General features: G+C 47.6%; 1 protein-coding gene across 1 annotated transcript; it reads left to right on the forward strand.

The window, feature by feature from the left end:
• The first annotated feature begins 8,573 nt into the window (after positions 1–8,573).
• STMN1 (stathmin 1) lies at positions 8,574–15,167 on the forward strand. Its single transcript, XM_066638317.1, has 5 exons — positions 8,574–8,651; positions 11,502–11,566; positions 13,215–13,387; positions 14,175–14,366; positions 14,712–15,167. The coding sequence occupies exons 2-5, from the start codon at positions 11,554–11,556 to the stop codon at positions 14,781–14,783; spliced, it is 450 nt and encodes a 149-aa protein (XP_066494414.1). The 5' UTR covers positions 8,574–8,651; positions 11,502–11,553; the 3' UTR covers positions 14,784–15,167.
• The last annotated feature ends 227 nt before the right edge of the window (positions 15,168–15,394 follow it).

Genomic DNA, 15,394 nt, shown 5'->3' on the forward strand with positions numbered 1-15,394 from the left:
CATCACGGGTTACAAGTTCATCACTGGTTACAAGTTCATCATGGGTTACAAATCATGGTACATATGTGCAAGGTAGAGGTAGACCTGCTTCTGATTGTCAGATGCAGGGGAGGGCACCAGGATGCAGTTGTGTCTGTTGTCTAGCGTGTTCCCTGAAGTATTTGGTGGGCCACTATGAGATACAGGAAGCTGGACTAGATGGGCCTTTGGCCCGATCCAGCGGGGCTCTTCTTATATTCTTATGTTGTTATGACCACCCCCGGATTTTGGTCCTTTCCTTCATAACCCTCCATGGCCTCACCCAGTGGTGTAGCTAGAGGGGGTGTAAAGCATGGAATGCCTGTTTTTCTCCCCCCACCTGAAATGGCTCCAAAGGGGAGGGGCCGCTTGCACACTGCGGTGAGTCTCCCCTTCAAAACCTAGTGCTTTGCACCCCCTTTAGCTACCGGCCTCACCCTCTATCTTTGCTCTCACATCCTGACACATTCGCACCGCCAGCTCCGCTGCTCTCCACCACCCGCAGGTATCCTCTGCCCTTAAAGCTATCCACCCTTTCTCCCTTGCTGACTGTTACACCTAAAACAGCACCCCTCCCCACAATTCCCCTGTGATACCTGGAAATGTCTCAAGCCCACCTTTTCTGTGATGCTTGTTTCCCAATGCCAAGCCCCAACTACACCACAGCAAAGCCCAAAGGAGCATTTGTGACTAAGAAATGATGGCATCTTCTTCTTCTTCCCCTTCTTTGCCACCACTCTTATCCGCTTCCTCATCACCTCCCTTCTGCCTCTTTGAGATGGAGTGCTCAGGTAAGCATCAGACCCATAGTATTTTGTATTGGCAACCTTCAGTCTCGAAAGACTATGATATCGCGCTCTGAAAGGTGGTTCTGGCACAGCGTCTAGTGTGGCTGAAAAGGCCAATCCAGGAGTGACAATCCCTTCCACACCGGGAGCAAGTGCAGTCTGTCCCTGGTCTGTCTCCCTGGCTATGGGCCTTCCTTCTTTGCCTCTTTGCCTCAGACTGCTGGCAAAGTGTCTCTTCAAACTGGGAAAGGCCAAGCTGCACAGCCTGCCTCCAAGCGGACCACTCAGAGGCCAGGGTTTCCCACTTGTTGAGGTCCATCCCTAAGGCCTTCAGATCTCTCTTGCAGATGTCCTTGTATCGCAGCTGTGGTCTACCTGTAGGGCGCTTTCCTTGCACGAGTTCTCCATAGAGGAGATCCTTTGGGATCCGGCCATCATCCATTCTCATGACATGACCGAGCCAACGCAGGCGTCTCTGTTTCAGCAGTGCATACATGCTAGGGATTCCAGCACGTTCCAGGACTGTGTTGTTTGGAACTTTGTCCTGCCAGGTGATGCCGAGAATGCGCTGGAGGCAGCGCATGTGGAAAGCGTTCAGTTTCCTCTCCTGCTGTGAGTGGAGAGTCCATGACTCGCTGCAGTACAGAAGTGTACTCAGAACGCAAGCTCTGTAGACCTGGATCTTGGTATGTTCTGTCAGCTTCTTGTTGGACCAGACTCTCTTTGTGAGTCTGGAAAATGTGGTAGCTGCTTTACCGATGCGTTTGTTTAGCTCAGTATCGAGAGAAAGAGTGTCGGAGATCGTTGAGCCAAGGTACACAAAGTCATGGACAACCTCCAGTTCATGCGCAGAGATTGTAATGCAGGGAGGTGAGTCCACATCCTGAACCATGACCTGTGTTTTCTTTAGGCTGACCCATAGATGGTGCTGGATAAATAGCAACAGTGTGCAGTTATGTTGCATGGTCCCCAGGCATTCGGGGAAGCTGCTCTCAGGCTCCTGCAACAGGCCACCTTTCAGCAAACCTACCAAACAGCACCTACAGGAAGCATTCACACTTTGCCAACACATGGATGTTCATGACATGCACAGTGCCATTGGGGGCTTTGAACCACACACCACGTGTAACCCTCTGGAGGGGGCGGAGGAAAAGAATCCCAAGGTTTTCTCACCCAAAAGTCCTCATAGGGGTCAAGTGGCTGAACCACATCAGAAATACTACCATGTTCATTTGGTAATAAGCACATATAGTATTAGGGAATGGCGGTGGTGGATTATTCCGTCTGAGAGGCCTAACCCTGTTTGGCTGCTGTTTCCATGGAAACAGACAAGGGGCTGGGAAGAGGATGAGAACACCCCATGCAAGCGCAAGCCGGCAGTAATGTGTGTTTTGAAGGCTCTGTTGTTCCTTGTCACAATATTAACCTTCTTGAATACAGGAAGGGGTGTGTGTGGAAACCCTGGTGCTGTGCCAAAAGGAGCAGGCAATGCACCAGAGTCTCCTGGACCGCCTCAGCGCATCACCTCTGGGATTAAGGGCTTGGCTTGGTAATGCACCCCAGAGCGCCTCCTCCCTCGTGGTTCCCTGACACAAGCATTGATTTCTCTTGCAATTTAAATGCAAACAAATATTGAAAACAATCCATTTCTTGAAAAATCCCTCCGAAGTGTGGTGGGAGGCTCTGTTTGCATAAACGACCCCCCTCGCTGCATGGCCAACATTTGACAGCATAGTCAGGAGTGAAGAACTGGTTGCTGGATGTCCCATTGACCCAGTGGTGGGTTGGGCTGCATCCACAACCCACAAAAACCAAGCTCTTGGCTTTGAGGCTGCAAACCGAGGCACACTGACCTGGGAGTAAGGCTCCATGGGACTTACTTCTGAGTAGACATGCATCAATGGCTCAGCCTGTCAATTTAGTTCTGTGGAATTTCAGTGGGCTGCAGACAAGGCCTAGAAGTGCTGGGCTCTGAGATGAACTTTGAGTGAACTGCCTGCGTCTTAGTGATTCAATCTCTTTCTCCATTCCTCTTTCATCTGCCACTTCAAATACTAGATGTGTAGGGGACGCAGGCTCAGCCCATGTCCTGCCAGTGCCTGAGACGGCAGATGAATAGGGTTACCAGATACAAATGGAGACCACACACACACAAATATAGGGTGATGAGCTGGAAAGGGGGACAGAGTGCCTGTACCTTTAACTACTGTATAGAAGAGGGAAATTGGGCAGGTGCAGCTCAACATGGAAGGGTTTAAAAAGCTGCAGCTCCCAAAATTCCCTCTTCTATACAGTAGTTAAAAGCATAAGGAAATCTGTCCTACTTCTTATCTGGTCACCCTACATATGAAATGCTCTCTCAGCTGGTGATGCACCAGCCTCTGCTCCTCCCACTTCCTCCTCCACTGGATTGGAAAAGGAAGGGTGGGGGAGAGGAGAGTCTCCAATGCTCTCTAGCCTACCATACTTGTCTCTTCCACTCAGTCCAGAGTGGGAGGAGGAAGGAGAGGAAGAATGTAGAGAAGTGGGTGGATGGAGGTAGATGCCCCCCTCACTAATCTTCTGCCTGGGAAAATTGCCTTTGAGTCTCATGTTTGGGCTGGCCCTCATAAGAAGGGGGGGGGGGGTCTCCATGATGTCCACAGGATTGTAATGATACACTCATGCTATAAAAAATAGGCAACCCATTTCTGCCTGGCCCACAGGTGTACACATTTGATCCCTGTTCCGTATATGCAACATTGGGCAGAAATGGTTCTAACTCACTAAAATCAGTGAGACTTAAAGGCAAGTCACTATGGTTAGCTGATGGCCTTTTATCTGCTAGCCAGAAAGGAAAAAAAAGAATCATTTCTATGCATGTATACTCAGAAATAAAACCAAAATCCTATACCCAGGTATGTATAAGTCCCATTCAATTCAATGAGACTTACTTCTGCGTAGACACAAATCGGTTAAAGGAGACAAAAGCTCTTTTTTGGATTTTGTATGCATTTGTTAAGGCAGTTGCTTTATGTTATGCTGTGATGTTTATTTACCCTGGGATGTTTATTCTGGGATAAGAATAGGCCCTCAGTTTGGCTGTACTTGTCCTAAGAGGGGACTAAACAGCCACCAGGTAGATGGGACTCATCAGCCTGGGAAGGTAGCTCATCTGAGAGAAGGAAAACTCTGATCCCAAACCTCCACTGCCTTGTGGCTACATCCAGTTATGGAAAAGGCTTCAGGAGTCAACCTCGAGGCAAAATCCGGAGCCCCTGAGGCAGTTCATGGCTGAACACAGTCACGTTCTGGCAACTCCTGCGACGCCGCTGGAACCAACCGTATTGGCCTCTGCCTTTCCGTTGGACCATTCCAGCAATGTGGAGAGGGGGGATTTGCTGCATGGGTAACAGTCTATCCTCCATACCTACTTTACCCAGGCTTCGCACACTGGAGAGGACACTGTTCCAGAACCACCATTCAGAGCGCAATACCAGTCTTCCGAGACTGAAGGATGCCAACATGTGTGGTGGTGTGTGGTCCAACAACAAGATGTTTATTTGTGCACTTCATGTGACTGTGGCTTGTGTGAACATCTTCATTAATTACAACTTATGGTAATGTGTGAGAGTGGCTTTCTGTTCATAATTAGTCTTTTTATAGTATCTTCCACCAAAGCATCTGCCAGCATTTTGCAAACATTAGTAAATGAACCCTAACAACACTCTTCTAAATTGGCCATGATTTATGAACTCTATCAGGGAAGGGACTGCCTGCAGGAGGAGGGTCTCTGGGTTTGACTGCACAGCCTAGCTTCTTATTGTTCCAGGCATCTGAATGTGTTACAGACACCTGCTGAAAAAAAGGCAGTAGCATCCCAGGGAGATCACACATGCACACAAACATGGATGTGCAAAGGCAAGCACTGCAGGGTCAATTAGTGAGTGGTCAGAATATTTTATGGGGGGGTTGCAAACAGAAGATAACCATTTCTTCAGCAAAACATGGCTTGGCTTTGTGACAGTTCTGAGCCTGTTGTAAGCCTATTTGACAGTTTAGTTCTCAGCTAAGGAAGGCTGGGAATTGTAGTTCTCTAAAAGGAGTAGCAATCTCTGGCACAGACTCCTCAACACTACCCTGTTCTCAGGCTTCTTTGTTGGAAAGCAATGACAAGTCAGCTTATTTCCAAATGACCCCTTTTCCAGAGGGGTAGGCAGTCTGTTGTAGCACAGTCATGTAACATCCTAAAATCTATGCACAGGGTGACCACATAAAATGGAGGACAGGCTGCTAATACCTTTAACCATTGTATAGAAGAGGGAATTTTGTAGGTGCAGCTCAGCATGGGAGGGTTTAAAACCCTGCACCTGCCAGAATGCCCTTTTCTATACAAAGCTTAAAAGTATAGGCACCCCGTCCTTCATTCTATTCTATCTATGAACCACAGTGAAGCTCACTTTTAAATAAACATATGTAGGATAGTGCTGTACGCCTGCAATCCTATGTCCACATTTTTGGAAGGAGGCACATTGAACTTACTGGGATTAAACTGTATCAAATACACTGTGACATATAAGTTGTCATCATTTAATTTTATTGCTATCCATGGTTGGCAGACTTGTATACAAGGATAAAGAAAGAAGTGTGTGTGTGTGTGTGTGTGTGTGTGATATTACTAGAGTGGGACCAGAAATGCCAGTGATGCAAGAGACAGGTGTATACTATTACTATGTAGACATGTAAACAAGAGCCATTCAGAGGAAGAAAAGATCCAATCAAAGTGCATGCAGTTGACCCCCAACAGGTAACAAATATGCTTTCTGAGATCTGACATGAAATTGGCAGACTCAAGCATATGCTGAAAGAATTGAGTACTCAACATCTTGCTGGCCCCATTCAGTCCAATCAGAGTGATGGCAAGCACAGCTTTGGAGTCACAACCTAAGCTGTGTGTGCAGCCCTAAGATGCCAGAAGACCCACTGAACTTCATAGGGCTGACTTCCAAGCAAGAGTGTGCAGGACAGGGCTGCAATCACACACAGCCTCTTGTATGGATGGCTTCACCAGAAGAGAGTGAATGCAGACCAAGGAAGGATTGCAGAGTTCCTAAGAACAAAACAGCCCTGCCTGTTCAGAGTAGGGTTCCATCTAGTCCAGCATTCTGTTTCCTCCAGTGGCCAAGCAGTTGCATCTGTGAACCTGACAGGCAGGGCAATAGCCAAACAGTATTGTTTGTGCCCTAACAACAAACATTTCAGAGGTAAGCAGCTCCATTTACTCCTACAAAGTTGGCAAAGAGGCAAGTGTCGGCTCTTACCTCGAATGGGGGGAGAGTATTAATCCCAGCAGCTCTTTGCTGAGGTCTCCCTTGTGTTTCTTTTTCGATTGGGGACAGGGAGAGTCTCCTTATTCATTTTCCCTATGTAGACTGGTTTGTTATTAGTCAGTTCTCTTTATGTGTAAATTCACTATCTGCAAATTTGCTTATTGATGAGGGGCAAAATTGTTCTTGCTATCTGTGCCTCTGTTCTCATTACCTGTTATGCAGAGACCTTCTGGAGGCTGCAGGGATCTTCAGAATGGTGTCTATGACCAACATAAACCCATTTAGAGTGGCTGGCAGAAGTTTCCAAGGGTCATTTTAAAGGGGTCTGTGCTGGTTGCAGGCACATTCTGAAGGTCCCTCAGCCTCTGGAAGGTCTCTGAGCATTCACGGGTGTTTTGGCACTTCCTGCTGCACTTTGCTGGCTTCCTAAGGACCTCTGCTGGATTCTTCAGATGGCTGGGAAGGCACCCCAATCCCCCCAAAGTACCCCTTGTACCTAACCCCATTGATCCCATAGGCTCAATGGTTCATTATCTGCAAATTCACTCTCAGTGAGGGTTTCCAGGAACCTAACCCCTGGCAGATAACTAGAACTGAATGTTTATATATATACATAGTTTAACAGTAGCATATAAATGTGTTATACAAACAAAATCAAAACATTTAGGGACTTAGGTTTGTAAAAACAAATAATATAAATACCCGCTTTGCAACTGAGCCTGCCCCCCAGTGCAAGACCCCTTTGATTTACCCTTCCTACTCCTCACTGAGATCCCAATCTGATGTATGTTTACTCAGAGGTAATTCACATTAGAGTCAATGGGGCTTACTCCCAGGTAAGTGTGGATAGGATTGCAGCCTTAGAACCCAATCCAATGCATGTTTACTCAGAGGTAAGTCACACAAGCTGAAATGTCTGCATGACTTCCACTTTGCTGACAATGCAGCTGTCATTACCCACTCTGCCAAAGATCTCCAGCAGCTCATGGATCGTTTTAGCAAGGCCTGCCAAGATTTTGGACTGAGGATCAGCCTTAAGAAAACACAGGTCATGGTTCAGGATGTGGACTCAACTCCCTGCATTACAATCTCTGCACATGAACTGGAGGTTGTCCATGACTTTGTATACCTTGGCTCAATGATCTCCAACACTCTGGTCCAATAAGAAGCTGACGGAACATACCAAGATCCAGGTCTACAGAGCTTGTGTCCTGAGTACACTTCTGTACTGCAGCGAGTCATGGACTCTTCACTCACAACAGGAGAGGAAACTGAACGCTTTCCACATGCGCTGCCTCTGACACATTCTCGGCATCACCTGGCAGGACAAAGTTCCAAACAACACAGTCCTGGAACGTGCTGGAATCCCTAGCATGTATGCACTGCTGAAAGAGAGACGCCTGCGTTGGCTGGGTCATGTTGTGAGAATGGATGATGGCTGGATCCCAAAGGATCTCCTCTATGGAGAACTCATGCAAGGAAAGCGCCCTACAGGTAGACCACAGCTGCGATACAAGGACATCTGCAAGAGGGATCTGAAGGCCTTAGGGGTGGACCTCAACAGGTGGGAAACCCTGGCCTCTGAGTGGCCCGCTTGGAGGCAGGCTGTGCAGTATGGCCTTTCCCAGTTTGAAGAGACACTTGGCCAACAGTCTGAGGCAAAGAAGGAAGGCCCACAGCCAGGGAGACAGACCAGGGACAGACTGCACTTGCTCCCAGTGTGGAAGGGATTGTCACTCCCGGATTGGCCTTTTCAGCCACACTAGACGCTGTTCCAGAACCACCTTTCAGAGCGCGATACCAGAGTCTTTCGAGACTGAAGGTTGCCAACTACTAAGTCACATTACAGTCAATGGGGCTTACTCCCAGGTAAGCGTGGATAGGATTGCAGCTTGAATTTGCCATCCTCCTGAGAAAGCCCTTTAAGAGCCCAACCCTACCCGCACTTTCTTTGGAGTAAGTCCCACTGACTCTGAGGATACTTACTTCTGAGTAGACATGAAGAGGACTGTTGTCTAAGCCCCCCCTTCACGCAGCCACCCTGCCGCCTGCTGGGGGGGCACAACAGTAAGGCTGCCATCGTATCCACTTTCCTGGGAGTAAGCCCCATTGACTAGAATAGGGCTTACTTCCGAGTAGACATGCTTGGGCTGTTCGGGCAGGAGAACAAAGGGATGCTCCGTGGCGGGGCGCTGAACGCGCAGGGAGGCGGCTGTGGCTCCGCCTGGGGCCGCGCGGAGCTCGGGGGGGGCAACAGCGCCAGAGCGAGACCCCGACCCGCCCTGCCGCCCCTCCCCCTTTCTTCTCGCCTCGGGTCGCCCCTCGAACTACGTTTCCCAGCATGCAGCGGGGCGGAGGCGCCCACTCCTCACTCGCTCGCCTTCATCCCCCGCCGCGCGGCACGTGCCGCCACCGCCTCCTCCTGGGTCCCCTGAGGGGGCGTGGCCGGAGCGGGTCACGTGGGCCTGTTTGGCGCTTTTGTGGGGCTGGCAGGGCGGTTGAACGCTGAGTCTAGCGGCGGCGGCGACGGGAGCAGGTAGGTCCGTCCGCCTGTCCGCGCGCGCCCCGGCTGGGCGCGAGCGAGCGACGGTTCGTCCTTGAAAGAGCCGCAGCCCGGGAGGCGGACAAAGGGGGCACCTCAGCCCCCTGGAGGGGCGGGGGGCGCCCGCGCCCCTTCCCCGCAGCCCCGCCAGGCAGTGGTCGCGCTGCCCGCCCGCTGCCTCCTGAGGGCTCGGGCCGCGGCAGCCCCTCCTGTGGCGTCGCGGGGTCGGGCGTCTGATAGGAAAGCGGGAGGGGAGGGGGCGCGGCGCCAACAGCCAGCAGGTGCCCGGATGTTACCGTTAGCCCTCAGTCCCCCTCAGCGGGTGGAGGAGGGGCGCGCGCGCGCTCCCTCGGACCGTTTGAATTCGGCAGGGCGCGTGCGGTGGGCGTGGCCGGAGGAGGGCGTGGCCCCGCACTCTCCCCAACCTGATTCCCGCCTCCCATTGGCTGCTGGGGAGTCCTCGTTGCTCTACTCGCGCTCTCTCTCCCCTCCCTGCGCTCCTGCGGGGAGGAGGCGCGCGTCGCTCCACAGCCCCCTCCGCCCACCCACCCCTTGGCCGTTGTTTGTTCTCAGTGCTGCTGCCTCAGCCACAGCCCTGCTCCCTTTGTCTGGCGCTTGCCTCCCCCAGTAAGCATCAGCCCAAGCTCTGTGCAGGTCTACTCAGAAGTAAGTCCCACTGTGTTCAATGGGGCTTACACCCAGGAAAATGTGCGTAGAATTCTAGCCTTGGAGCCCAATCCCGGCAGGTCTACTCAGTAGTAAATTCCTTTATAGTCAGTGGGGCTTATTCCCAGGAAAGGGTCCAATAAGTTCCATTGTAATCAGTGGGGCTTAGTCCCAGGGGAGAATGCAGGATTGTGGCCTTAGAGCTAAATCTAGGCAGGTCTACTCAGAAGTAAATCCCATTGTATTCAGTGAAACTTGCAGCCCAGTCCTAAACAGTTCTACTGAAAAATAGTCCCGTTATGTTCAATGGGGCTTACTCCCAGGAAGGTGTGCATAGAATTGTAGCCTTAGAGCCCAGTCTTAGGCATGTCTACTGAGAAGTAAGTTCCATTGTGTACAGTGAGACTCTGAGCCAAAGCCCTGTGCGGGTCTACTTAGAAGTCAGTCCTGTTGTAATCAATAGGGCTTACTCCCAGGTAAGTGTGTGGAGATGACTGCAGTCTTACTTCCAGGAAATTTACGGGTAGGATTGCAGCCTCCACCCACCAGTCTGGAACCTGTGTTCTGCGTACCCCCCCCCCCCATTGTGTTTATCTGCTGAGGTTAGGGTGAAGGGTGGCTTGCATTTGCCACATGTGATTTTAGGGGGGCTCTTTCTGTCAGGGACTTGGGGAGGCAGGGAAGGGAGAGTGCTTGGGTTGTGGGTGCTTTGGTGCCTCACACAGTGGCAGTCTGGTGGGAAGGTTCTACTTCCCCATCCATTGCACATCCCTGCTTTCTGTAGTCCTTCACTGCCTGCCACGAGGAGGCTTCTCAGAGGTGGCAGCACATCCTATTGTTCTCATTTTCAATGGGCGTTTTCACCAACAACTAATCTGTGTTTTGTGCATGTATTGACGTAAACATGTTCATAGTTAACACCTGCATCTGTCCATTAAAATCAAGGATTAACTTGCTTCCTTTCAGCCCTTTGTCTTCTAGGTATGGATGATGCATGCATATGAAGCAGTGTAATCTTCAGGAAAGGCAGCCCATAAATCATAAAATGTAATTGGCCTGGGATCCTCCAGGTGCAGCACTGGTTTGGATATGCAGCATCCGCCCTTCCAAGGCTTTGATAAATTGAATGGGGGGGGGGGTTGGAGTTCTAATTTGCTTGTAGGTTCTGGTCACTCAGTTGATATGGAAGGGGTGGGGATATCCTGCCTAGCTGTTTAGTGTGTTTTTCAAATTCTTGAATGCCAGCATTGTGTATCTTTTCATTGCTGCCTCCAGCACTGAGCAGAAATCTCCAGGTTTCAGGGTGAAACTTCTTGGTCCCCAAGCTACCAGAACTCCTGAAGATCTTTTCAAGTCCTAGATGCATTCATTTGAATAGTTAGGTAGCAAACGCATTCATTCTATGTAGGATTACTTGTAATCCTGGATGCCTGCTTTGTGCTTTAGAATTGGGCATGTAGGAAACCGTTGCTGTGTTGTTGACCAAGGCAGGCTGGTTTCTTTCTGTACAGGCAAATGGTGCATGAAATGGGCACTTGTGGTAATTCTGACCTTGTATATTAAACTAGGGTGGACAAAAGACATGCCTATTATATCTTTAATTGGCATGAGGCATGGATTCAACTGATTGTCTGCTTTGCACTGACTAATAACACAGCAGAATTGCGTGTCTAAGTGAGCAGAAATAAGGCTGGTAGCAGTGTCTCAAAGCACAACTGCATAATCCAGTGGGTTGGCCTCATTCACTAACATGAGGACCCAGACCTAACCCAGAACCCTAACCCAGAATCTTGGAGGATCACAGCCCAGTTGCATTATGTGGTTTATTGGCTGCCTTTCCTGAAGATAACATTGCTTCACATGCATCAGCCCTACCTGTAAGAAAGAGGGCTGAAAGGAAATGAGTTAATCCTTGATTTTAATGGACAAATGCAGGTGTTAAATATGAATGTACTTATGACAATGCATGCACAAAACATATGACTAGGCTAAGCCATTACCAAAGTCTCTCAGGTAGAGGGTTCATTGTATCGAGTGCATGTTGTCTTTATATAAAGCCCAGCATTTAAAATTGCATTCTTGGCTTAAAGTGTTAATAGGAAAATACTCAGACCAAATGACTCTAATGCTATTGCTTTGTATCTTGCTTCCATTCACCTAATGTTTCCATCTTCCTAGTGCCCACTTACTGAAGCTTCTGCAGTGTGTTCTTTTGGGTTCTATCTTGGCCATGGCTTCTTCTGGTAAGTGTCTATTGATGCTGCTTGTGCACAGTACTGCTTTTACAACATGATCTGATATATAAATTCAATTCTGTCTCAATGGACAGACCCAAACTTAATTCAGTGACATTTACTGATGTTTCAGAACTTTGCAATTTAGTTGCTGAAACAATCTCCTGGTCAGTATATAGACTGAAGAATGCATATGATTTATAAAGTGTTTGTGTAAGGTTTACATCAGCAGTGTCTGTAAACTGGTATAATGAAGGATCAGTTATGGCGGTCTGTACCAGTGCAGATGTCATTGTAAATGCTGAATAGCAGCCACAGGATTTTGCTTGGGACTGTAAGGGAAGAAGGAAATTTTAATCTTCCCTGTTGCTTCTGAACCCCTGCTAATTGGGTAAGAGGCACTTTTTCAAGTGGGTGCTCCTTTTTTTAGCAGGGGGAGAGTAACTGGCCCGCCTCACCCCAGCAGGGTCTGTTCTAGTGGCTGTCTGCTGGTAATCATTTGCATCTTTTTAGATTGTGAGCCCTTTTGGGACAGGAAGCCATTTAGTTATTTGATTTTTCTCTGTAAACTGCTTTGTGAACTTTTAGTTGAAAAGCGGTATATAAATACTGTTAATAATAATAACTGATAATGGATTGGTCTTTTCTGCCCTCCCCCTAGTGGCTAACATAGCTAAATGAACCTATGAGACAAAAACTTGCATTTATTTAATAAACACATTTTTATCTACCTTCCCCATGGCTATGAGTGCCCAAGGCTGCTTAGTTACAACAAACTTTTTTAACACAATATAAAACAATTAATCAGTAAAATAGGAAGAAGCCAGAAGCAGTAGTGCAAAAGTCATAAAAGCATCAGCAGTAGGTAAAAATAAAAAAGCATTTAAAATGGTGTCTAGTTTGACTCCTCCAGACTGTCTTGCAACTATCCCTTTAGATGCAAGACTGTGCAAGAGTCATTTGAGTGTGGACATTCAGCTTTAGGTGCTGTGTCTGACAAGCTATCCAGAACTTAAATTTAGGGTAAGAACTTAAATCTGTGGTAATAAGTAAGTAGTTCTTAAAGTTGGATTATTATCCTTGTTTCCTCTAAAGACTCCATAGTTAACAGGCTTTTATGAGAGTACTGTTGCTGTTTTATTACGCAGTACTGTCTTTCTGGTTTTAACATTTTTGCTGCCATTTACTGTTTTTATTGATGATGCTATGTACTGTGCATTGCAGCTTTTATTCAACTCAACTCAAGCTTATTGTTACTACTTAATTTTTGTAGAGTTTTATTTATGTGTATGTTATGTGAGCTACCTTAGGTGCCCATGCAGGAGGGGGGGGAGAGGTAGGATATAAATTCTCAGAATATGGAAGTTGACTTGCCAGTCTCCTAGCAATACCGTTACTCCCAGGCCAGGCGGGGGGAGGGGGCGGTAGGTAGGAACAGCTATGAATAATCAGTTGGCACTGTAATTCAGTGCACACTTATGGGAGTAAGTTTCATTGAATGCAATAGAACTTCTAAGTAAGCATACTTACGATTGTAATGCTAGTTGGGTTGTAAGCTTATAGTGAAGATGCAGTCTCAGTGTGAACTGTGTGGGCTCTTGCTTTGTTAACATATTGCAGCTTGGAATGCTAACTGTTCATGATGTCTCTTGTATAGACATGCAGGTGAAAGAATTAGAAAAACGTGCTTCTGGGCAGGCATTTGAATTAATACTTGGCCCTCCTTCGAAAGAAGTTGTTCCAGAGTTTCCCCTCTCCCCTCCAAAGAAGAAAGACCTTTCACTGGAAGAAATTCAAAGGAAGCTAGAAGCTGCAGAAGAACGGCGTAAGGTAAGTTGTTCAAAGTATGACTGCTTATGGGATATCTATAGGTCGGTGGTTCCCAAAGTGTGCATTGCCAATGCCCTTGGATGTCGCAAGTTACTTGATGGGGTGTTGTGGGCTGCCTCCTGCCTTGGCAGGGAGACTGAGCTGTGAGCTTCCTAGCAGCAGCAGGAAGCTCAGTGCAGCAAGCAGAGCTGCAGTGTGCAGAAACCATGTGCTGCAGAAAGCCAACATGTCCTGTCACTCATATCGCTATTTGGAGGCTTGTAATGCCCTCCAAACCCGGACGTGAGTGGCCAGTAATGTCCTCATGTGATGTGTTTCGCATCATCCATCACCACTCCTGGGTTGTGAGGGCATTACAGCCCTGGCAAGTCTAGGACCTCCTGCTATATTTACCATTGCAGCTGAGTAACAAAGCTTCTAAGTAGTTACATATGCAAATGTCCCAAACTGGGTGGCAGACACAACTCCTGTTGATCAACTATTGAGGGACAAAATGGTAGTCAAAAGTTGATGTCGCAAATTGAAGTAGTTCCCCTTGGAGTACTAAGTCCTGTTCAGCCTAGTTGCAGAAAAAGCAGGATTCCAAATGGCCTTCACGTACTCTGAAAATGGGGAAGGACTTGAGAGGAGACTTTCCTAGAGTTTGTTTTCAGCTGTAATGGGAACTAGCTCAGTTGCTGGTAGACTGAGACATTTATCAGTGATTGAAACCATGCTTAACACTGCCAACAACTGTAATTGCATACAGAACGCTCTCAACTAAACATGGAATGGATCTGTATTCTAGTCCCATGAAGCTGAGGTGTTGAAGCAGTTGGCTGAGAAACGAGAGCATGAAAAAGAGGTGCTGCAGAAGGCAATTGAAGAGAACAACAACTTCAGCAAAATGGCAGAGGAGAAACTGACCCACAAAATGGAAGCCAACAAAGAGAACAGAGAAGCACAAATGGCTGCAAAACTGGAGCGCTTGAGAGAGAAAGTAAGTTTGGAGACCAACCAATCTTGTAAAGGTTGGAGGATAACGGTGCTGCACTGTACATGGACATGAGAAGATAGGTCACTGCCCTGAGGGGTTATCAGTTAACCTTGCTGAAAATAGGAGGTTGGCTAACATAGACATTGGCAGCCTTGACTCTTTTAATAACTAATGGCCCAGAACCTAAACACAACTCTCTAGGATGTGCTCTTAAGAAGCTGTTAACTTATAGTTGTGTGGCTCCATTCCTGTAAACTTAATCCAAGTAAATATCCCAGCTCTGGTAGAATCAACATTCTCCCAAATAATTGATCTTCTTGTTTTTAACTTTTAACTTTCCTTCCCCAGGACAAGCATATTGAAGAAGTACGGAAGAACAAAGAAGGGGGCAAAGAACCTGGTGAGGATGAAAGTGTCTGACTTCATCCTGGAAACTGACTTTCTCCCCTTCGTCTAAATATCCAAAGACTGTATTGGCCAGTGTTTTTTGTTAAGTTTCTAGAAAACTGATGTAGAGCTGTATAGTTAAATCCAACTGTACACTTGCTTTGGGGAACTAGAGGGGAGCCCTTTCATGTTCACTCTTTTTCTAAAATGTTGTCTTTCCAGTGTAGCTCTTGTTGCATTCTTCTATTCCAGTGCATTTGTTCCTGGATTGATGGCTAGTGCTGTATTCAGCTCTGACATGTCTGTGAACAGAATATATAGTGTCATGTTCATGCTGAATCTGTTACACTTAATCTGTCAGTCTTAAGATATTGCTGTAACCAAGTGACTTAATAAAGCTGCACAATGCTGTTATCACAGGTGACTGAGACTAGCATGATGTATACTAAATATGCAACTGAAGCATAGTTATGGCTAGAACACTTTGATGCAATATTAGAACACACAAGCCTGCAATTGATGCTCCTGTAACCAGTGATATTCTACAGTCTCCCTCTTCCCTAGAGTTGTGCCTATTGTCCTAATTTTACAAGAAGAGCTTTGTCTTGCACCTCAGCCGTTGTCAGCTGCTGTTTTGTTCAAAC

The sequence above is a fragment of the Tiliqua scincoides genome, chromosome 10 (assembly GCF_035046505.1).
Source record: "Tiliqua scincoides isolate rTilSci1 chromosome 10, rTilSci1.hap2, whole genome shotgun sequence".
Lineage (NCBI taxonomy): Eukaryota > Metazoa > Chordata > Lepidosauria > Squamata > Scincidae > Tiliqua > Tiliqua scincoides.